This window comes from Silurus meridionalis, chromosome 19, assembly GCF_014805685.1.
Source record: "Silurus meridionalis isolate SWU-2019-XX chromosome 19, ASM1480568v1, whole genome shotgun sequence".
In the NCBI taxonomy this organism is placed as follows: Eukaryota; Metazoa; Chordata; class Actinopteri; order Siluriformes; family Siluridae; genus Silurus; species Silurus meridionalis.
In genome coordinates, this window is record NC_060902.1 from 1,833,645 (window position 1) to 1,856,577 (window position 22,933).

The following is a 22,933-nucleotide window of genomic DNA, read 5'->3' on the forward strand; positions in this document are numbered from 1 at the left end:
AAAAATTAACTCCACTGAAAAATCTTTAATCACTAAACATTTGTTTTGCTGATGGCAAGATCCGGCAATTAAAACCGTCCGTGTGGAAACATAGCAAAAGTTCATAAAATATTTTATTCAATTTACAGCCCCTAATAAACCTTTTATATACTCTTTTTATATTTCTGTAATAAATGCTTATATAAATAATATTACATAAATATAATGAGTATATTAAAGGTCTGAGATCTTTGCAGCTAGGTATGAGATTTCCCAAGAACTCAACACGGAATTTGGCTTCAACAGGAATTTGGCTTCACCATCATCAATTACCATTTGCCAAAATATTTCTCTTCTATGGAAATTGACTAACAAAGAAATAGGATCTACGAGTGTGTAATTCAACACTTTTTTGCAAAAACCGCCCTTAAAAAGTTATTAAGACGTTATTAAGAGTCGGTTCAAGTTCTAGGTTTGTTCCAGCACAATTAATAACACAAAAACTCTGTGTGCTGTTAATAAACTCATCATTATGGAAGTTTATCATGGCTGTAATGACCTACATTTGTATGATAACAGGAGGATGCAAGCCGTGCCCTGCAGGAACATTCAACAATCAGCTTCATCATCACTGCGTTAAGTGGAACAGCAGGTACGACGAGCCTCTAAACCGCTTTTTATATCATATATTAGTTTTTTTATGATCATTCATGTGACATTTTGTCTGTTCTGTGATTCGGTTCCTCAGCTGTCCATCAGCGGATCAGCAAATTGTGGCTGCAGGGACGGCCGTCAGCAACATCGTCTGTGCTGATATCAAACCCACCGAGATTCCACCAAAGTTTTACAGCAACGATTCCTGTATGTAAAAATGGCCCTCGGGTTATTTCAGTACCGTGTTATAGACGGCAATGTGAATGAATTGTGTTTTGTGAATTTGTGTAGATCCTGGGACGACTGTGGTCATCGCTATCATTTGTGCCTGTTTGGTCATCAGTACAGTGATGCTGCTGCTGTGTGTAGCCATGCATTTTCTAAAGGATAAGATGGTGAAGACGCCACCAGAACCTCAGAAAACTGAAACTGGTGAGGCCTTGTTATGGACCAAAAACTTTCAAAAAACAAGCTCATGAACAGGAAAATGAAATCTATCATCTGGTTTTTAAATTGTCCTGTTGTTTGTGACTGATACTAATCGAATTATGATTTAGTGTGCAGCTATCAAGATTCCCAATGTGTTTAGTGTGCAGTATTCCTAGTAGCCTAATATAAATATATGTAATATTCCCAGGTTGTTAGTGTGATTCCCAGTTGTTTAGGGTACAATTCCCAGTTATTCAAAAGCTAATTCCTAGTTACTTGGTGTAATTATCGTAGTTATTAGTGGAATTTCCAGTTTAAAAGTGTAATATTCATAGTCTCTGTAATTTCAAGTTGCTAAAAAGATGTGCATTTTCATATTGTAATTCCCAGGTACTTAGTGTAACATTCCTGGTTTCTTAATGTAATTCCCAGTTATTTAGTGTAATATTCCCTAGTTTCTTAGTGCAATTCCCAGTCTCTTAGTATAAGATTCCTTAGTATAAGGTTCAGTATTACATTTCCACTTACTTAGTATACAATTCCCAGTTGTTCAGTATGTAATTCCCAGGTACTTACTGTAACATTCCTAGTCGCTTAATGTAATTTCTTTAATTCATGTAGTTCCCAGTTGTTTAATATAAAATTGTATTTGTATGTAGATCCCAGTTACTTAGTATAATATTACTAGTTTTTAGTTTATTTCAGTTTAATAGTGTAACATTCCTAGTTTCTTTGTGTAATTACCAGTCACTTAGCAAAACTTCCAGTTTCTTAAATGTAGTTAACAGTAACTTAAGATTCCCAGTTATTCCTTGTGATTCTCAACATTAAGCATGTAACTCACGGCTTTATTTCTTTATTTCCCAGTTGTTTGTTAGATTCCCATTATTCAGCGTGTTTATTTTCCTGTAGCGTTACATTTCCATCATCCCCCGTGTGTCGTCAATTTGTCTTTTCAGCCAGAAGTCATCAAAAGTCAGTGTTTCACTGGTGTCTGAAACCCAAACCATGTTGTGTCACCCACTCCATAATGACCTCCTTTCTGTCATTTGGTGTTAAATTGTTCCTGTAGTTTGTGATATAAACCAATTGATTAATGCATGAAAGAAAACTTTGAATATACATTACATTTACAAATGTCATTATTTAGCAGACACCCTTATACAGAGTGACTTACGATGATTTTACTGGGAGCTCAGTGGTTGAAGCTCTGGGTTACTGAACAGAAAGTTGGGGGTTCAAGCCCCACTATCACAAAGGTTAGCAGGTGAGGGTTCAGAGCCGTGCTCAGGGGTCCAGAAGGTGGTGCTGGGATTTGAATTCACGACCTTCCGATCAAAAGTGCAACAATAGAACTTGCACTTCCAGGATATATACAAAATTTAGAAATCAATTATAAATGATTAACCAGATTAACACTAATGGTTGGTGTGTGTGTGTGTGTGTGTGTGTGTGTGTTCAGCAGGGCGGAGGCTGGTGCCTGAACCTGAGCAGTGCACTTTCTGTTTTCCTCAGGAGGAGAGTGGCAGTAATTCGTCTCTGCTCATGGACGATAAGCCCTTTGAGCTGGTCGTGTGACACAAGAGCTCCTACAGAGATGTTCTGTTAGCGTAGGTTTGCATAAGAAATACATTTTAACTAAAAATAAGCTTTTAAATTTTGATTATATGATAAATATTGATATTATATAGCATTATAGTATATTATATAATATATAGTGCTTTGTTAAAATGAAGAATTTCAGTATATTCATGACACCTTAATTATTTATTTAGGATAAAAAAATTATTTAATAATGTCTATGCAAAAAATAAAAAATTGCATTGTCTAAAAGTTTTAATATATTTTTTTTATTAAAAAGAATTATTTTCCTTTTCACTGCTATAATTTATTTAATTACTGGAACACTTGGATTTGTGTTTCTTGGTGTTTCCTCTCATTGTAAACTACTATGTGTTGCATTTAAAATGTATAAAAGATGCTCTATGAATAAAGCTTTTATTTTTGACTATTATTTGTATTATTATTATTGTTTATAGTTTTATGGGTTCTTACAGTGACAAAATGTATTACTGAAGAATTAATCCTACACCCAGAATGTGTGTGTGTGTGTGTGGGTGGAGGGAACCTGTAGCTAAGCAGATCTATAACTGTGACTCAGCTTGACACCTAAACACTTCAACATGACAAGAATTTTCCTGCGTGTGATCAGAAACACGCTGCACACAAAGAGCCATCAGGTCACGCAGAGTCATGCGTCAGTCCCGGGGCTGTTCCGTGTTACACATTATTACTGCTTATAATGACATTTATTCAGAGCTTTGCTGTGATTATTACAGTGAAGATTTTACTTCAATCTTACAGTGAAATGAAATCTGTACAGGACAGAGTGATAGAGTGCAAAAAGAGTTTGTGTAGAAAGTTAGACGAGTGCGTAACATACACCAAAGTCTTAGCAATCTTAGCAAGATTTTCTTCTTGATGTTATTCCTATGTACAACAGGCCTCAGAAAGCCAAACATGCACAACGATTTTGACAAATTGTGACGTCTAGACCTCTGGGTCAGAGCATCTCCAAAACTGGAGCTCTTGTGGGATGTTCCTGGTCTGCAGTGGTCAGAATCTTTCAAAAGTGCTCTAAGGAACGTGGGTGCCCGAGGTTTATTGATGAACAACTTCATGCTCTTGATGATCACTTGTTGGGCAAAGCAAACAAACTGCGTTTAAAATTCCAGGATATTTCAGTAGTATGGTGTATGAACACCAGCGGTGGATGGCGTACACCACTCCTGTACTCGAGTAAAACTAATCTCTGGTTTAAAAACGAACCCGGGATCAATACAACTCCTCCTGTAACTTGATCACTACCAATTACACTACATTAGTAGCTACTAATTTCTACTCGAGTGAAAGTTCTCACTTGTAAAAGGACTCAGTATGTAAAGTAATGATCTATGAGAACTCTGTGGAATGTGGAGAGGTTTTACAGACCCCAAAAGATTTGTGCACACCTGACTGTAAGATTTATGCTTTTTTTTCCATCCCATTCCACATTTAGTCCCCATTTACTATTATAATAAGCTCCACTCTTCTAGGAAGATGTTCCACTAAACTTTGAAGCATGTTTATAAAGATTTGGGCTCATAACAATTATTATAGAATTGAAAAAATATAATACTCTGACTATTATTATTCTTCCTCTTAATCAGTCTTACTCATCATTTTTGTAGTTTAGTAGTTTTAAAACAACTACTTTTTGTTAATCAGTCTATCATTGCTCATCTAAAACCTTCCCTGAAGTCCCAGAATTTGAGGTCATTAGAACTGCATGAAGAGTGTATGAAGACATTGAACAGTGGTTTCAGACATTTGGACACTAAACGTACAATAGTTTTCTTGAATCCAGGATTCTGATTGGTCAGGAAAGTAGAGTTAAGTTCATGTACCAGGAGCTTTTACAGGGGTTATTTATAAAGAATGAACGCTTAGCAATGGAAAAATGGAAGGAGTCTCCAGTGCTAGAGCCTTCAAACGAGAGAGAGAACGCTGGTGAGGGAAAGTTTATAGCTGCTATAGAGTAAGCGACAATAGAACTAACATGTCAACGTAACTATAAATGGATAAAAAGCGTATGATGTGTCACTGTCCGATTAATAAACACGTGTAACTGTTTCTAAGGGCGGAATAACATTTTCCAGTCGTGCAGTTACAGGTAAATTCCCCGGCACCGTGTTTTATTCCCAATATAAAACCTTGATCGCTTCACTGCTGCTTACAGCTTTCCCGCTTCTCTTTGGCTTTGTGACGTCCGGGTTTGTCGGCATGGCGTCTGCTCGGCGGGGCGACGGAAGGCTCTGGAAGGTAGTCATAGAAAATGCTGTGGGGTGTACGAGGAGCCAGGCAGATTCCTGCACACATGATACGCTCTTTCATAGCAACCCAATAAAACATTTTCTCAGGATATTTGAATGAGGAATTTACCAGGCGATGAGCCGCTCGAGACCCGGCTTTCCGGTTTCCTCCCGGTGAACGTTGGGTCCAGTTCTTCTGCAATGTTGTAGAAGGGGGGTGTGTGTCTGTGATGTCTGTAAAAAAAAAAATAGATAATAGGGAATGTGATGGTACTGTAGCAGTATAAAGACAGTTCTCTCTGTGTGTGTGTGTGTGTGTGTGTAACTAACAGAGTAGTGCATGTAGGGATTAGTGGGTTCGGATCCAGGGATTGTTCTTCTTCCACAGGTGAGTGCAGGCCTTCAGAGTTCAGCTTCTCTCTCAACATCTGCAGAATTTATGAAATCACATGAACTGCTAATACAACTGAAAAAATGCATATCGTAAACGGAAATCTTTAAATGTCAGTAAGATTGTCTGAAAACACAAAAAAACGACGTCCTGCTCAAATACGGAAACCAAACGTTTCTTATTTTATTCTTTTTTTCTATGAAACATGACACAAACTCTCACTTCCTGATTTATGATTCAGACGTATTTTGTGACTCAGATATGTGTAAGAAATGATTTAGTTAGAAGTGTATATTATATAAATATCGTACTGATATCACATTTGAATTGAGAACATTTCCTTATTTCAGTAAAATAAGGCATACACACTACATGGGAAAAATGGACACCTGAGCATAAGATTGGTATGTGCTTCTTTTAGAAAATCCCCATTCCACATTAAGTCTGAATTTTCTGTTATAATCACCTCCACTCTTCAAGGAAGATGTTTCATTCAGCCACAAGGGTGTTAGTAAAGTCAGGTATTGATGTAGGTGAGTTGTTAAATAGGGTTTATAGCTCTATAGCAGGAGATCTTCCACCAAATCTAAGCCATGAAATGCAGATCTTCATGGAGCTGGGATTTAAATACAGAGGCATTGTCACGCAGGAACAGGATTGTCTCCTAGTTTAAGTGAAGGGAAAATGCTAAGACGTCCTGTACAAATGTGTGTCTCCAACTTTGTGGTTACAGTTTGGTGAAGAATCAGACATCGTTGGAAAAGAAAATCATATATAATATTTGGCTTCAGCTTATATTAATAAACTAAATAACGAAATAATGACTTATGTCAAGGATCCCTACTTTTCCGCCTGTGCCGCTTGGATCATGTGACCTCTCCAGGGCAAGCAGGTCACGTGACCACCTGTTACCCTTCTTCTCCTGTCGCTGCATGAAGCGAGCGAGTTCCTAAAAATAAAATAAAATTTTAAAAAAGAGTAAAAGAGATTCGGTTCACATACTTCCATTTTCATTTTGTTCATCCTGTCCATCAATTTATCCTTCCATCCATCCATCTGTGCATTCATCCATCCATCTTTATCTTCTCTCCATTTTGTATTTGTTAATCCAAGTTCATTTAATACATCCATTTGTAAATCATCTATTCATCATCTATTTATCCATCCTTCCATTTGGTTATTTCTTTTATTTTATTATTCAGTATAGGTCCATCCATCCATCCATCTATCCATCCATCCATCCATCCATCCAGCTTTTCTCTCACCTCATCTTGGGCCACTTGTACTGTACGGAAATCCATGTCAGTGTCAGTGGTCTGGAACCGAGAACAAGAAAGTGTGTAAACTGATCAAGTACAGTGTCGAGGTCACTTTATATAATGGTTTGTGTGTGTGTGTTTGTGTGTGTGTGTGTGTGTGAACGAGAGAGAGAGAGAGAGAGAGAGAGAGAGAGAGAGAGAGAGAGATAGTGAGAGAGAGGGAGATCTACCCTCCAGTGGGGCTGTTTGTCCTCCTCCTCCTGCAGTCTACGAGCCAAATCAGCATCCTGCATCATCTGCTCCCAGAGCCTCCACCCTGAGGAGAGACCAGGAGAGAGGGAATGTAAGAGAGACAGAAAGAGAGAGAGAAAAAGAAGAGACAAGAAAAATGAGATGGTAAGAATGAGGGAACAGACAGAAAGAAGAGAGAAGGTAAAACAGGATGAGAGAGAAGAGAAGAGGATCAGAGTACCGTGGCTGAGCGGTGAAACTCCTCCGTCCTCGTGGTGACCGGATTCAGCTCTCTCCTGTCTAATCTTTAATTCTTCCTCATCCTGCAGCTGCTTCGCCATCTCCTACCATCACACACACACACACACACAATATCATAATGATTACATCCTATTTTATACAGTATCACATAACCACTCTTACCACTCTCTAATACACAGCAGCATGGTTAAGTGGTAGCTCAATAAGGGAAGATGTTGGACTTCTGCTCAGAAGGTCATGAGTTCAAATCACAGCTCCACCAAGCAGCTCCTGCTGGGCCCTTGAGCAGAGCCCTTAGCCCTCACGTGTATAAATGAGATGAATGTAGGTCTCTGTGGATAAGTGCTTCTAATAAAGGGCATTAATGTAAGCAATACACCAACAACACTTTTTTTTTTACTTCCTGTTCTCACATTATAGCAGCTGCAAACAGTCTTTCACTCCCTTTTTTCTCTCACACATAAAGTTACAGCTTTACTTTGACAAAGCGCTGAAGCACTGGAGACTCCTTCTCTGAACATCAGGACATGTACAATTACATTTTCTTCAACAAGATTTTTTTTTTCTAATGGATCTGACCAGTGCAGACCAGAAACATCCCACAAGAGCTGCAGTTTTCTAGACGCTCTGCCCCAGTCGTCTAGACGGCACAATTTGTCAAACTTATGTATATGTACGGTATATATAATGATAATGATAATATAGTATAGAATGGATTGGGAATGTGCATAATATAATTTTTTACATTTATGGCATTTAGCAGATGAAATGCAGATTATATAATGTATAATATATAATGCTGTATAATATGTATAATGTATAATATATAATGCTGTATAATATGTATAATGTATAATATATAATGCTGTATAATATGTATAATGTATAATATATAATGCTGTATAATATGTATAATGTATAATATATAATGCTGTATAATATGTATAATGTATAATATTAGCAGTAGTTTGGATAATGTATAATAATGGTGCTGGTAGGATCTCTGTCAGAGCAGGACAATCAGTTTTGTACCTTTTTCATTGAAATAATTGTTATGCATAATATCAATAAAAAAACCTACATATTTATATTTGTTGCATTATGATTTTGTTTGTCTGCACATTATTATTATTTTAGCACAGAGAACTTAATATCTTAAAAAGTCGGGGAATGGCATCTCCAGCACCACCACACTAGGCACTGGAGCCCCTCAGGGCTGTGTGCTCAGTCCACTGCTGTTCACTCTGCTGACTCACGACTGTGCACCAACGCACAGCTCGAATCATATCATCAAGTTTGCTGATGACACGACCGTGGTGGGTCTAATCAGCAGGAACGATGAGTCAGCATATAGAGAAGAGGTGCAACGGTTAACTGCCTGGTGTGGAGCAAACAACCTGTCTCTGAACGTGGACAAAACGAAAGAGATGGTTGTGGACTTCAGGCGAGCACAGAGCGACCAATCTCCACTGATTATCGATGGATCCTCTGTGGAGATCGTCAAGAGCACCAAATTCCTTGGTGTTCATCTGGCGGACAACCTCACCTGGTCACTTAACACCAGCTCCATCACCAAGAAAGCCCAGCAGCGTCTCTACTTTCTGAGAAGGCTGAGGAAAGCCCATCTCCCTCCCCCCATCCTGTCCATGTTCTACAGAGGGACCATTGAGAGCATTCTGAGCAGCTGCATCACTGCCTGGTTTGGGAATTGCACCGTCTCGGATCGCAAGACCCTACAGAGGATAGTGAGGACAGCTGAGAAGATCATCGAGTCTCTCTCCCTCTATCATGGACATTTACACCACACGCTGCATCCGCAAAGCACACAGCATTGTGGACGATCACACACACCCCTCACACTCAAACTTCACCCTCCTACCATCAGGAAAACGGTTCCGAAGCATTCGGGCCGTCACAACAAGACTGTGTAACAGTTTCTTTCCACAAGCCATCAGGCTTCTCAACACAAAGAACTGAACAGAACTCACACACACTCACTTACACACACACACACTCACTGTGTGTTACTGTTACTGAACTGTACAACCTGGACTAAACACAATTATCACTCATCTCGATCCACTCCACCACCATTTATATATTTATTATTATTTATACTTGCACCTTGTATTCAGTAAATGTTTACATGCTGTTTTTGCACCTTTTATACTACAGTATAATGTTTACATGCTGTCTTTGCACCTTCTTGCTGCTGTTTTTTTGCACTACATTGCTCTGTTCTGTTTATACTTTCTCCTGGGTATAGTTTTTACATTTCTCCTCACACAGTACTGTATATTTAAGTATACAGTAGGTTTACTAGTCGGCACTATACTTGGTTTTTGTCTTTTGTCTTGTCTTGTGTTGTCTGTCTGCACTCTGTCTGTCTGTACTGTTCTTTTGTTTGCACTGTTTGCACCAGGCTGCACTCGATGCACTTTATGTTGTTTTGTTGTTTAGTGTAGCACCAGGGTTTCAGAGGAACGTTGTTTCGTTTTTACTGTGTACTGTGTACCACTGTGTATAGTAAAAATGACAATAAAAACCACTTGACTTGACTTGACTTATTGTACCAGAACCCGAGATCCTTCTCCTGCTAGAGGAACCACATTAGAACTCATTGCTGCTAATCAACACTTTTTCAGCCAATCAGAATCCAGAATTACACACCGATACACAGTAACAAAAAATTCCACCAAACGAGTATTAAAGAAAAGAAAAACACAAAGTAGGAGATGAAAACAGTGAGTTCTACATGCTAACTGGGAAAGAGTGTGTGATTATAATGGCTTGGTCCATGATTTACGTCCAACAGTCTGAAATCTGCCTGAAACTGCAGCATCTTCACTGCTATGGGGGCTGTGAAATTTCCACACACATCAAAAACACACTGAGAAGAGGAAAGTACAGCTCAGTATGAACCACCCATGAACCACAGACCCACCCACACACACACACACACACACACGAGGCATGTGCAGAACGTGAGGTTCTTGAGTCTGAAGGCGAGTCTTATTTTGGTGTGTGACTTTTTGGTCTCTGTGTGTGTGTGTGTGTGTGTGTGTGTGTGTGTGTGTGTGTGTGTGTGTGTGTGTCTTAGTTCCTGTTGCTGTTCTATAAGTGTGACATCACGGGAACTCCGTATTATTGCACTGATACAAAGAGGCCACATTTAGAAACACTAAAGTGCTGTTAGCTATTTTCTTCTGCTGCGCACTCGCTCTCTCTCACACACACACACACACACACACACACACACACACACACACACACACCCACTTATATAAGATAAAATACGCCGCACAAAAAGATCACACCTCTATGGAAAATACATTTGAAAATATAAATAGGTATAAAAAAAAAAAAGAGGGTGAGGACTGATTAAAGCTCGAACCCCTGATAGATGTGAAAGAAAAATAATAATAAAAAACACTGATATAGATTTATTTTAAAACATATTATTTTATTCTTCATAATTTTTGAAATACTTTATTTCTTTAACTATTTATTAGTCATAATATATTTTTTATTCATATATTTTGTCACTTTTCATTCACTAAATACATATAATACATAATATTTTATATCATATAACACATAAGTATTATTTTTTTTAATGATTAAGGTTAACATTTAAATCCCAAATAAAAATAATGTAAAATAAAATATAAACTGTTTATAACTTTGAACGGAATTGTTCTCAAGACCCACTTTTAGAACAGAAAAGATATAATTGTAATTTTTATTTGAATATAATAAAATATTATTTTTATTAAATGTAATAAGCTCTATGCACCAGCAGAGGGTGACAAATACAATTAGAATGATATTCTCTGAATTCTTTCCCCACACCTTTATCTTTAGAAGTCTCAGTCACCAAGTCAGAAGTATATTTGGAAACACCGTCTTTAATGGGTTTTGAGAGACACATGCATGTCTTTGATTTTATGCAACAAAATATTTCATATGCTGAATGTTTGTTGAAATGAACTTTCCAGATGCTGAGCGTGTGTAAAGCTGTTCTTCATGCTAAAGGAGGATTTTTTCACTGAAAATAAAGTGGAACGTCTAGACATTTATAAATTTGTTCGGTCAACCTTCATAGCTTCAGAAATCATAAAAGACTGTGAGTTTCCACCCTTTGGACACGGTATATAGATATAAAGCAAAACAATTTCATATACCGTGTACAATTTTAAAATGCAGGAACGACAGGAACCGCAGGGGGCGCCAAAGATCACTTAAATCCTTTCTTTACATTTTATTTAAAGTATAAAAGTAGATTTGTATTAAATAATTAATCACAAACTGTAATGTCTATTTATATGTATTTAATTTATTATATACAGCTGTGTGCAAAGGTTTGTGCACTTTAAATAAAATCATACTAAAAACTAGCAAGACGTTGAACCTTTAAAATTTCTATTTTTATTCCCTTCTTTGTTTATTAAGGACAAGTGCACTACGTTCAGATGATATACAAATGTTTAGAAATAACATATAATCATTTAACTCATCTCCAAAGAGGTTTTCAAGCCTTCTGTTGTTTATTTAGGATTTTTTATGGCATGTCCTGGCTGTTTGACACACACTGCCCAAAACAACTTCTCACTCGCTTCTCAGACTTTCCACAAGATCAGTATTTTCTCTTTCAGCTTGTATGACGGCTTGTTTTCCAGTGTCCCGTTTGCACCGTATTCGACAGCGAACAGCTCGAGAGCAGGATCTGGTTTGAACTTAAATAAACCCAAACATGTTTAGTCTGCATGACATCAGTATGCATTAATGAAACACACTGACCTGAAGATTTGATTCTTAAAAAAACCTCAGTAAAATACAGACTGAAATATACAATTAATAATCCTTGATACATAAAATGTGGAAGTTTTACTTCTACTTTTGCTTGTTTATGGCTTTGTTAGTAATATGTAATAGTATGCCTTTTAATAATTGACTAGATGTCTTGAATACAAAATGTTCTTTTAAAATAATTATTAAATTCATTTTACTTAAATATATAATACATTTAAATGTATATACAGTATCTAAGAGATAATCCAGAGCTGGGTTAAAGGCTGAGTGTTAAAGGATATATCCTTTATCCAGCATTGATGAGTTAAAGTGGTCACTGATGTTTCCAGTTACATAAGTTAATTAGGAAATGTGTACAATAGATATCTCACAATCCACTATTCACACCTGTACTTTCAGCCAATCACAATCCAGTATAATGTACTATTATATATAAACCATTAAGGGGGCACAAACTTTCGCAACAGCTACCTTCGGTGCACTGCTCATCAGCACCATGGTGAGATATGTCCCATCAGCTACCAAAGCGTTCACGCTAACGTGGGAAAATTCAATTACATGAAGTCAGTAAGAGGGGTTACAGGGGGCCACACAGCCAGTCAGGGCCCCTGGTGACCCACCCAACACACACACACACACACACACACACACACACACACACACACACACACACACACATAATAATAAGCCAGGTGCTCAGTGCTGAAACATGCGTGTAGTGAATAAAGTTTCTGAAAAGCCACAAAACAGTGTACATGTCTCTTCCTGCTGTAACACACTCCACTGTGACCATGTGTTCATCACACGTGAGATTTCAGAAGAGATTTTCGGAATTCTGTGCAAAACAACAAATCGATTGGCTCGCAAAACTTTTCCTGCCGTAAACACGGGAGACCAACGTTCAAATATACCTTCTCTTGTTTGTTTATTATTTGCACCGTTGTGACACATTTTTGGACAGTCACTGATCTGGTTCATGAATTTCTCACTATTTAAACAGACATGGTGAGGATGCACACGTTTCCACCATTAGTTAGTTCCCGAAAGAATGTTGTATTGTTGTTAGGGTTGCAAAATACAAGGAAATTTCAAGACTGGAAACTTTACATGGGAATTAACAGGAATTAACTGGAAATTTACAAAATTGCACACAGCACACGTACTGCAGGGTTACGGAGGCCACGCCCCCAAATACACCGTGCGTTCCTCCATAAGGTACACATAATTTCTCATTACAAAAATATTACATACATTTATGTTTAAAACTTCCTTGTGCTGTGTGTAAGCGATTGTGCAACATAATTATACTATCCATCAAATCTGAGTAAAAAATGTTTTTAAAATCTGTTTGCATGCATGTCAGCTTACATAACAAAATGTTTATATTTATGTTTGTACATGATATAATTTATAAAGATTTCCCCAAAATTTCTAATTAATATCTACCGTAATTTCCGGACTATAAAGCACATCCTTATATAAGCCGCACCCACTGAATTTTACAAATATTTGTATTTTTAACACAAATAAGCTGCACCTGTTTATAAGCCGCAGGTGTCTACACTAATGAACTTTACACAGGCTTTAATGAAATACACGTTACACACGGTGTAATGGGTGAAATATGTTGCGCTTCCTTTAGGAGCAGAGTGGTATTTTGGTAATAGCCTGCCACAGCATTTTTCCGGTATTACTGCATGTGTGCAAGACCGAGGAATATGTCCTTATTATTTTCTGATGCTCATTTCTTTGACTAACCCGTAACTCTGTTGCCAAGAAAAATAAAAAAGCGTGAGTTTTGGAAACCTGTCTGTGTTTATATGATTTCTGTTGTAACTGGAGTTAGCGAGCTCTCCCTTCACCCAGACTCAACGCGTTACAACGGCTTGTATCTAAACAGTAGCCAACCAAGAAAGTAATTGTTCACTGTCTTCCTCCTTCCTTTCACAACTATTTCTCTCGAGAGTTTATCTTTGGCATCGTGCGCTTAAAAATCACCCGGTGGAAGTTTTTTCTCCCAATGCCGTGCAGCTCAGAACACAGGTGAGGTGCATTTTTTCGTTTCCGTTTGGAAATTTCATTGGTCTAATGTTATGGGGTTCAGTTTTTTGGCTTGAAGTTTGTGAAACCGGAAAAAAAACCCAGGAAAAATCCATTAAATAGCCGCTTCGTTGTTTAAGCAACGGGGTTCAAAACGTAGGAAAAAAGTAGCGGCTTATAGTCCGAAAAAATACGGTAACTAATAAATTGACATAAATTTTCCACGCTACAAAAAAAAAAAGTTTCCACTGTGCTACAATAAAGTCACTCGACTTGACCTTAAATAGCAGCGTCCTCTTGTATAACCAAAAACAAGCGGCTGGGAGTGATGGCCGCCGAACACACACTGTTTACAAGAAGCACCGTTTTATAAATAGAGACTTTAATAGTCTGTAGAAAATCCTGTTTCCTCAAATCGACTCGATCAGGCCGGACACGTCTGGAGTTCAAGTGATACATCTGTAGTTCTGCGATACGGTCGAATAATAAGAACTGTTTTGTTAATACATTAGTGTTGTGTAAAACTCTAACCTGAATGATGCCATTTATAATTCGAGCCTGCAGAAGAGGAAATAAGCGATACGAGACTTTTTTCCACATTTTTAAGTATCGTGATGTATTAAGTAACATTAGCAAAAAAATACCGATGCTGAATTTGTGTGTGAATAACAATCTCCAGATAAAAGAACAACCATTTACATTTATGGCATTTGGCAGAAGTGATTATCCTGATCGACTTACAATAATCTTATTTATACAAACAAGCACTTGAGGGGTTCAGGGCCTTGCTCAAGTTAGTGGTGCTGGGATTTGAACTCAAAACCTTTCGATCAGAAGGCCAAAGTATTTACCACTGAGCTCGACCTTCCCCAGAACCATTACATATGCAGACTTATGCTGAAAATAAAACCCCAGACGTTGCTATGGAGACGGTTGCGAAGCTGTTTGGTGGCAGCTAAACCTCTTCAAGCTAGCGTTCGTGTTTTAGAGGAGGACTGTCTGAAGGAGCGGAGAAATAAAGGAGCACTTGAGTCTCCTATCGAGCAGTGTTCTGCTGAGCGTTAAAAAACAGAGGCCTCATTCTCTCACTCCTATTTTACTTTCTCGTTCCCCACGATCTCTTCACCATCAGGAACAAGTGCCGTCTGTGCGGGTGCTCGGTAATGAACTTAGAAGCGAGAGACTGCATACAGCAGTGATGGAAGATCGGACTTTTCTAGTCACTTGTTTCTTTGAATCTCATTCGTCGAAATGCGATGCTTTGCTCGTGCACGTCCAGTTGAAATGAACAAGTCGCTTTTTAAAATGAATGAATAGTTCAGGAACGACCCGTCCCTACTGTTCTGTTCTGTGCTGTATGAGACCCCATAGTCAAAACCACATCGTTTTTTTTCCCCCTGGTAGAACAGTACCTCATCTTCCTCTTCCCTCCTCCGAGCTTCTTCATCACATCGCCGCAGCTCTTCCTGAATCTCCCTCGCGTACTCGCAGTCCTGCTTCTCCCTACAGACGAGCCACAGAGACGGAAATACCGAGCAGGTCATTCTCAGTTCGGCGGAAGTCCTTCTAAAAACGGTGCGATAGTAATCAGTAAGCAGGAAGAAAGTATCGTTAAAGGTGCGGTCAGTAATTTTAGCTTCCTCACACAGACCCTCCATTCAGGGTCTCCTCAAAAGCCATACCAAAAAAAAAAGACTAAATCACAAGACACTAAACTTTATTATATTATCACACACACTTACAATCTTGTGTTTCGAGGGGCGTGGCTTTGGAAGGACCAATGAAAAGATCAAAAATCAACAACCTAATGCCTTTCTCCTGTATGATCGACAATCAATACAAATCTTGAATGCTACTGAGGCTGGACTTTCTCCTCTGAGAAGATATCCTGTGTAACACCTTTTAGAAAGCAGAATGTGAAGACCATCAAATATTACATAGCTGTTTTGAAATTATTATTTTTTTGAACATCTCATTTCACATTTCCTGTTATTATAATAATAATAATAATAATAATAATAATAATAATATTCATTGTATTATTATTATTATTATTATTGTGTAAAGCAGATCTTCATGCAGCTTGTTTTGGGGACAGGGGCCTTGTCATAATGGAACAGGTTTTGGTCTCGTAGTTCTAGTGAAAGGAAAAGTTTGTCATAGCATCCAGACATCCTACACAACTGCATGTCTCCAAAGGTTTGGGGCAGAACCAAATATGGGTGGAAAAGTCAGGTGTCCAAATACTTTTGGTCATTTAGTGTTTAGAGATAATGGTGTTTAGTGTAATAAAATGTTACTTTTAGTGGTTTCAAATGAGGAGTTTTGGTAAATCAACTCCCTAGAAAACACTCTCTCTCTCTCTCAAACACACACACACACACACACACACACACACACACACACAATCTTACAGCTGCTGGAGCTGGTGTGTGAGCCGGACCCTCTCCTCCTCCTCATCATGTAGCCTCCGTGCCAAGCGCACATCATTCTGCTCAGACTGGTTCTTCTGCACGTTGGAGCTGTAGAACCGCTCAACTAAAAACGTGGGAGTAGGAGAACGTGTCATGACGTCACCTCATCCCTTTTTCGAGCTATATCATCATCCCTGTCGATATGCTCTTATACTGTCATGTCGTAATTTTAGTGTGATGGAGAGTGTGTTTACTCACTTTCCTGCTCCTGAAGGCAGTGGGCCAGGGCTCCGTCTTCCAGCACTGAGAAACACTCACACACTGCCAGGGAGAAAAAGCCAGGCGCAAATAAGTGTGGGCAAGATCAGATGATGATATCTTTCTCTCTTACACACACACACACACACACACACACACACACACACACACTGCAGCCTTCTGAACCATAACAGGAAAACTGGCCAAGTGGGTCAGTAAGACAGGACAGTAGGTTAATTCAGACAGCCATGCATGTGTGTGTGTGTGTGTGTGTGTGTGTGTGTGTGAAAGAGATTAACCCAGTCAAATTCTTAACTAAAATAGCCTCTAATTAAACCAAAGCAGCCAGTTGACTGCTGAGGAAAGCGTTTGAACACAAACTCTTCTATTTCAGAAATAAAAAGGAGATGGAAATGAATAGTCGCTCTGCCCTCCGGCCTGCTCTCCCACCGCCTGCTCTATGAGCTCAGACGGAAAAGCTGACATGGCCGTGATCGGGACAGAGGTCCGTTTCAACCGTGACTGGCGTTGCGTAATTACGCCTGGAATTAAAAGCCGGGACGGTTGTTGGCATTTCCTGTGTGTGTAAAAAGTCTAAATGAGGACTGAGATTTACACACCGCCTTGTTTTCTCTTTGAGGACAACACGGACGCAAAGAAATATGTCGTTGCTATGGAGATTTCTTTCTGTATAGAGATGAATCATTTATATAAAATGTATGGAAGGAGTCCCCAGTGTTTATAGCTGCTATAAACAGGTGAGAACTGTGTCTCATGGACGTTCCACAACGTGAACAGAAACAATTCTAATTCATTTATTTACAGACGCACTTATCCAGAGTGCCTTACAACTGGGCAGCTGAGGGTTAAGGGCCTTGCTCAGGGGCCCAGCAGTTGCAGCATGGTGGTGATTGGGATTTGAACTTGTGATCTTCAGATCCAGAGTCCAATGCCGTCACCACTGAGCTTCCACCTCCCATCCAATTCAAATAAACTCTATTCAGTTTTATTTGTAGAGCGTTTTAACGATGGACATTGTCTCAAACAGTGGTGGAGAACATTTGAGTAAAAATACTTTGATTGATTGATACATATGATTCAATAGATGTACGTTTTAGGTCATACATTTTAATAGACAATAAGCATTACCATTTTGCACCTTTGTTGAAGATGTCATTAAGGCTGCTGCCTGGTAATAGTTAATAATAAAAATGTTGCCGCTCTCTAGAAGCTGAATCAAATCCCAGGCAGGTTTGAATATTATGTTTGACTTTATCTGAATTTATTTACTTTCATTTTTCTTTGTCCATTAAATACTGCTCTTCTACTCTGTGACATGATCCTGTGTTTTTATTAGTTCATTGAAGATCACTTTTTGAAAGATTGTTTTACTACTTAGTCTTTTTTTTTTTTGTTTGGTGTTTGTTTCATTCTGGCATGTTGATGTTGTGTTGTTGGTTAATGCGGTGTTAATGCACGTGTACAATCTGATTTGTATATTAGGAAATAAAACCTCACAAATCAACCGTTTTCAGCTTTTCCCTAATGTGTCTTGGTGTCTTCTGAGCCTCCGTTCAATACGAGTCAAATACTCAAATACTGTTCAAATCAGACACTTAAAGACGTTTACTCAAGTGTGATTTTCAGGTGCTCTTTACACGTCTGGTCTCAAAGCAGCAACATTAAGTTTGTAAGAGGAAAAAAACAACACAGCTGATATTAAATGATTCACAAATTCTGACAGACATTTTGTTTTTTTGGTCATTTAAGGAATGTATTTCCTTTTTAAATATTTAATATCGGTTTTATTCATATATTTATATTTTATTTCACTATCAGCTGTATTGGGTTGAAAATGTAGTGTACAGAATTTAAGCTGAGCCTTGTTTTAAAGCTACACCATATGGAAAGTTTGTAGACACCTGACCATTATCCTTTTTTGAACGTCCACTCTTCTGGAAAAGATGTTCCACATTTTGTGTTGATTGCTGCTCATTCAGCCATAAGGATTTTTTTGCAAAAAATAGTAATAGTAATTAGTATTAGTATGTGATGTAGGTGAGGAGATGAGGAGGCCTGGGGTTCAGTCAGTGTTCACATTCATTACAAAGATATTCAATAGGACTCACAGCTCTATATCAGATCTTCCAGCTAATCCAAACCATGCTCATCATGGAGCTAACTTCGTGCACTGTGTGTAATGCTGGGGCAGGTTTGGGTCTCTTAATTCAAGTGAAGGGAGAACTTCATGCTAGAAGGAACCACAGATATCTCCCAAAACTTTTAGTGATATATTGTATCTTGACTAACACTGATTTTTGGTTGTGAAGGTTGTCGAGTGGGACGTGGGTAAGAAAGGGGCGTGGTATGTGGTTGTTGTGGTCGCGGCTAGTTTGGGTTTCACATTGCTGTTTGACCCGATTTCATCTCGGCTTCATTTACATGATTTCACCACATGACCTATAACCTGAGGGTGCACAGATGGTAGTATTTAAAGTGAGGCACAAGAAGTAGTCCTGGGGAAGGAGAAGAGGGAGGAAGGGAATGAAAGTGATGAGAGAGAGAGAGAGAGAGAGAAAGACTGAGGACACTGTTTAGAAAATCATCATGCAAGCAATTTTCCTTCAGCACACAATCCATCTTCTTCCTCTAGAGCCGTCTATATTTGGTATTGCGATGGAGTGAAGTAGGAGAGATTATATAAATATCGGACTGACAGAAAGGAGAAGTGCTCACACACACACACACACACACACACACACACACACACACACACACACACATACACACACACATACACACACAGAGTTTGGCATTATGTAAACTTTTTCACACACTAGATTCTATCCGAAACTGATCCTGAACTCGGACCAACAAATCAAATAAATGGACATTTGGTGCCACCCAGATGAGGATGAGGTTCCCTCTCGATTCTGGTTCCTCTCAAGGTTTCTTCCTCATACCATCTTAGGGAGTTTTTTTTATTGGTACAGTCGCCACCAGCTCGCTCATTAGGGATAAACTTACACTTATAAAGAACATTTTATTTATTCTTTCTTACCACATTATTATTATTAATATTATTATTATTATTATTATCTGTGTCTCAATAGACAAAGCCCATTGCTAAAAGCATTATACAAATATAAATTAATAGACTTGAATAAAAGAGTGTAATAAATTGGACCGTTCCGGGTTTCTGAAAACTTTCGTCCCTTTAATATCTTTTCTTCCTTTTTATTAGAAAACTTCAGGGTCCATTTTCGTGCCTCGAATCTGTTTTTGGAGGTGTGTTTTATAACCACAATACTTAATAAAGGTAAGAAAGGAATGAAGAAACCATACTGTTTGTTTTCAGAATAAAATTGTCTCTCTCCATACTCTCAGTTGCCTGTCAGGATGTTCACTGTGCGTACGCTCGTCCAAAGTAATTAGAGGGAAAGTGCGGACATTCTTAAAGCCTTATCTGCCTTAACTCCCCCTCTTTTCCACTTCACTCCGATATTGAAGCTAGGAATGTCTTGCATGTCTCTCTCTCTCTCTCTCTCACACACACACGGATAACTCTTTCCAGCAATGTCACCCTGTTCCACAGAAGTACTCATTAAACTTGAATTGAACACACCAGTGTAAAATCACTGTAGTGTTTTACAACAGCGTATATTTGGATAAAAAAAGTATTGTGAATAATCGAGATGTTTACCGTCGTAGACGTGCGGCAGATGAGATTTATCGATCCCGATCTGTGTCATGGTGGCATTCATAATCGATCACACCTCCATCGTGCACCACAACAGCAAAACAGCACACAGAACCTGATGTTAAAGATTACAAACATCTGTACTTTATTCAATCAATTCTTAATTAAATACTTAATGGTCTTGTGTTGGTATTGTATTGGGCATCAAACTGGGATGGATGGATGGAAGGATGGCTGGATGGATGGATGGATAGATAGATAGATAGATAGATAGATAGATAGATAGATAGATAGATAGATAGATAGATAGATAGATAGATAGATAGATAGATAGATAGATAGATAGATAAGAGGCGAACATACAATAATAGCAATAATAAAATGAGCACACATTAGTAATTACAATTAAGTCACGTGACACAAACTCTCAAAATTTCCTAAATTGACAAGAATTATTTTAAATAATAATAATAATAATAATAATAATAATAATAATAATAATAATAACACATGGAGATGTCTCTCACCTTCTCCAGCCGCTCCGAGATTTTCGTTTCTGCTCTATTTGGGTCCTAATGAGTTTTCTGTACCACACCACACTTACACTGTCTCACACACACACACACCTGATAAACAACTAACACTAAAATCCCAGTCAAATGAAAGTCAGATAGTAAATGCTTCTGCAGTTAGAAGCGTTTTGCTTTCCACAACTTCTACTACCAAACACGCAACACACACACACCTACACATCAACCCACCCACCCGCACGCACACACACACACACACACACACACACACACACACATAGCGTCTCTGCACATGCGCGACACCTGCTGGTCATTGGGAAAGTTGCACCCAGCTGCGCGTTTCGCTACACAAACAAAAAGACCAGATTACATAAACTCTACACCTATACACTAATACAACTAATTATAAATAAAAAAAAAATCACTCTTAGTGCCGGTCCCAGGCCCGGATAGATGTGGAGGTTTGTGTTATGAAAGTCATCCAGAGTAAAACATGTGCCGAATCAAATATGTGGATCACGAAACAGAAATTTATACCGGATCGGTCGAGGCCCGGGTTACCAACAACCACCACAGGTATCGTTAGACAACAGGGTACAGGTGGGAATTGGGCTACTGTTGGCTGAAGGAGGAGAAGGAGAGGAGGAAGACGTCTACAGAGACAGCAGGGAAAGGAGAAGTGGAGGAGAGTGGAGGTTCGGGTTGGTAATTTAAATGTTGGTACTATGACTGGTACAGGGAGAGAGGGAGCTGATATGATGGAGAGGGGAAAGGTAGAGATGTTGTGTGTTCAGGAGACCAAATGGAAAGGGAGTTCTATCATGGTGTGGATGGAAAGAGAAATGGTGTAGAGGTGATTCTGAAGGAAGAGTACAGTAAGACTGTAGTGGAGGTGAAGAGAGTTTCTGATAGGGTGATGAGAAGAGAAGAAGAGTGAGGACTGAAAGAAGAATAAGATGGTGAAAACTGAAGAAGTAAGAGTGTAGTGTGAGGTTCAGGGAAGAGGTCAGACAGGGGCACGGTGGTGGTGAAGAGGTGTTGGATGATTGGGGAACTAATGCAGAAGTGATAAGGAAGACAGATAGAAAAGTACTTGGTGTAACATCTGGAAATAGAAAGGAAGACAAAGAGACGTGGTGGTGGAATGAGGAAGTGCAGGAGAGCAGAAGGAGAAAGAGGTGGAGAAGGTGGAGGAGTTCAGGTACCTGGGGTCAACAGTACAAAGTAATGGAGAGTGTGTTAGAGAAGTGAAGAAAAGATTGCAGGCAGGGTGGAGTGGGTGGAGAAGAGTGATAGCAGGAGTGATTTGTGATAGAAGAGTATCTGTGAGAGTGAAAGGGAAAGTTTATAGGACTGTGGTGAGACCTGAGATGTTGTATGGATTAGAGACAGTGACATTGAGTAAAAGACAGGAGGTGGAGCTGGAGGTAGCAGAGCTGAAGATGTTGAGGTTTTCGTTGGGAGTGACGACGATGGACAGGATTATAAATGAGTTTATTAGAGGGACAGCACATGTAGGACGTTTTGGAGACAAGGTGAGGGAGGTGAGATTGAGATGGTTTGGACATGGTCAGAGGAGGGACATGGGGTATATCAGTAGGAGAATGCTGAGGATGGAGCCACCAGGAAGGAGGAAAAGAGGAAGACCAAGGAGGAGGTTTATGGATGTGGTGAGGGAAGACATGCAGGTTTAAAAAAGGCAGCTGTAGAGGACAGGGGGGGTCTGGAGACGGATGATTCACTGTGGCGCCCCCTAATGGGAGAAGCCGAAAGAAGAAGATTTCTGTTGTAAAAACAGAAGAATCAGAGTTAAAGTCCTCCTTCGTGAATATCTACCCCATCACAATTTTCTGTTCAAAATTGAAAAACCCCTAAAAAAACATTTTATACAAAAATACACACAAATAATTGCTTATAAACTTAAACACATGCTTATAAAGTCTAATGAAATTAAACTAAACAAAAAACTATATAATCTAAAAGTAATACAGAATAAATACTCATATGAATAATAACAATAATCTCATCAAATAACATAAAACATTATGCAAAATTGTTTTTTTCTAAACAATTAATGCCCCTAAATAAAATTTTCTAATACAATTGAAACACAAATATTTAACA

General features: G+C 38.7%; 2 protein-coding genes across 6 annotated transcripts in view; one reads left to right on the forward strand and one right to left on the reverse strand.

Moving 5' to 3' along the window:
• tnfrsf9b (tumor necrosis factor receptor superfamily, member 9b) overlaps positions 1-3,076 on the forward strand; it is a 4,918-nt gene extending 1,842 nt beyond the window's left edge. The window contains exons 4-7 of one of the 2 annotated variants that reach the window (XM_046875596.1): positions 559-631; positions 728-840; positions 925-1,065; positions 2,528-3,076. In XM_046875596.1, the coding sequence (XP_046731552.1) occupies positions 559-631; positions 728-840; positions 925-1,065; positions 2,528-2,640 (440 nt within the window). In that variant the 3' untranslated portion in view covers positions 2,641-3,076. Of the gene's footprint in view, positions 1-558; positions 632-727; positions 841-924; positions 1,066-2,524 lie in introns of both variants that reach the window. The other variant, XM_046875595.1, reaches the window with a different exon arrangement.
• Positions 3,077-3,352: 276 nt separating this feature from the next.
• Positions 3,353-21,050, reverse strand: ccdc50b (coiled-coil domain containing 50b). Of its 4 annotated transcripts, none has more exons than XM_046875592.1 (12): positions 20,807-21,050; positions 20,283-20,355; positions 16,580-16,642; positions 16,322-16,445; positions 15,320-15,410; positions 7,036-7,138; positions 6,794-6,879; positions 6,570-6,620; positions 6,149-6,253; positions 5,244-5,341; positions 5,044-5,147; positions 3,353-4,970 (listed from the first exon to the last, which is right to left on the reverse strand). In XM_046875592.1, the coding sequence occupies exons 2-12, from the start codon at positions 20,341-20,343 to the stop codon at positions 4,825-4,827; spliced, it is 1,032 nt and encodes a 343-aa protein (XP_046731548.1). In that variant the 5' UTR covers positions 20,344-20,355; positions 20,807-21,050; the 3' UTR covers positions 3,353-4,824. The 4 variants fall into 4 exon arrangements, with proteins under 4 accessions (XP_046731548.1, XP_046731549.1, XP_046731546.1 ...); XM_046875593.1 differs by having other exon boundaries at positions 3,353-4,916; positions 20,283-20,394; XM_046875590.1 differs by having other exon boundaries at positions 20,283-20,394; positions 20,807-21,049.
• Positions 21,051-22,933: the final 1,883 nt, after the last annotated feature.

What these genes read in the sequence shown, in the direction of transcription:
- ccdc50b (XM_046875592.1), bottom strand. Translation starts at nt 20,343, where the DNA reads ATGAATGCCACCATGACACAGATCGGGATCGATAAATCTCATCTGCCG. An exon ending in ACACACCAGCTCCAGCAGCT is followed by an intron (nt 15,411 to 16,321) that starts GTAAGATTGTGT and finishes GCTCGTCTGTAG; the next exon opens with GGAGAAGCAGGACTGCGAGT. An exon ending in ACAAACAGCCCCACTGGAGG is followed by an intron (nt 6,621 to 6,793) that starts GTAGATCTCCCT and finishes TCTCGGTTCCAG; the next exon opens with ACCACTGACACTGACATGGA.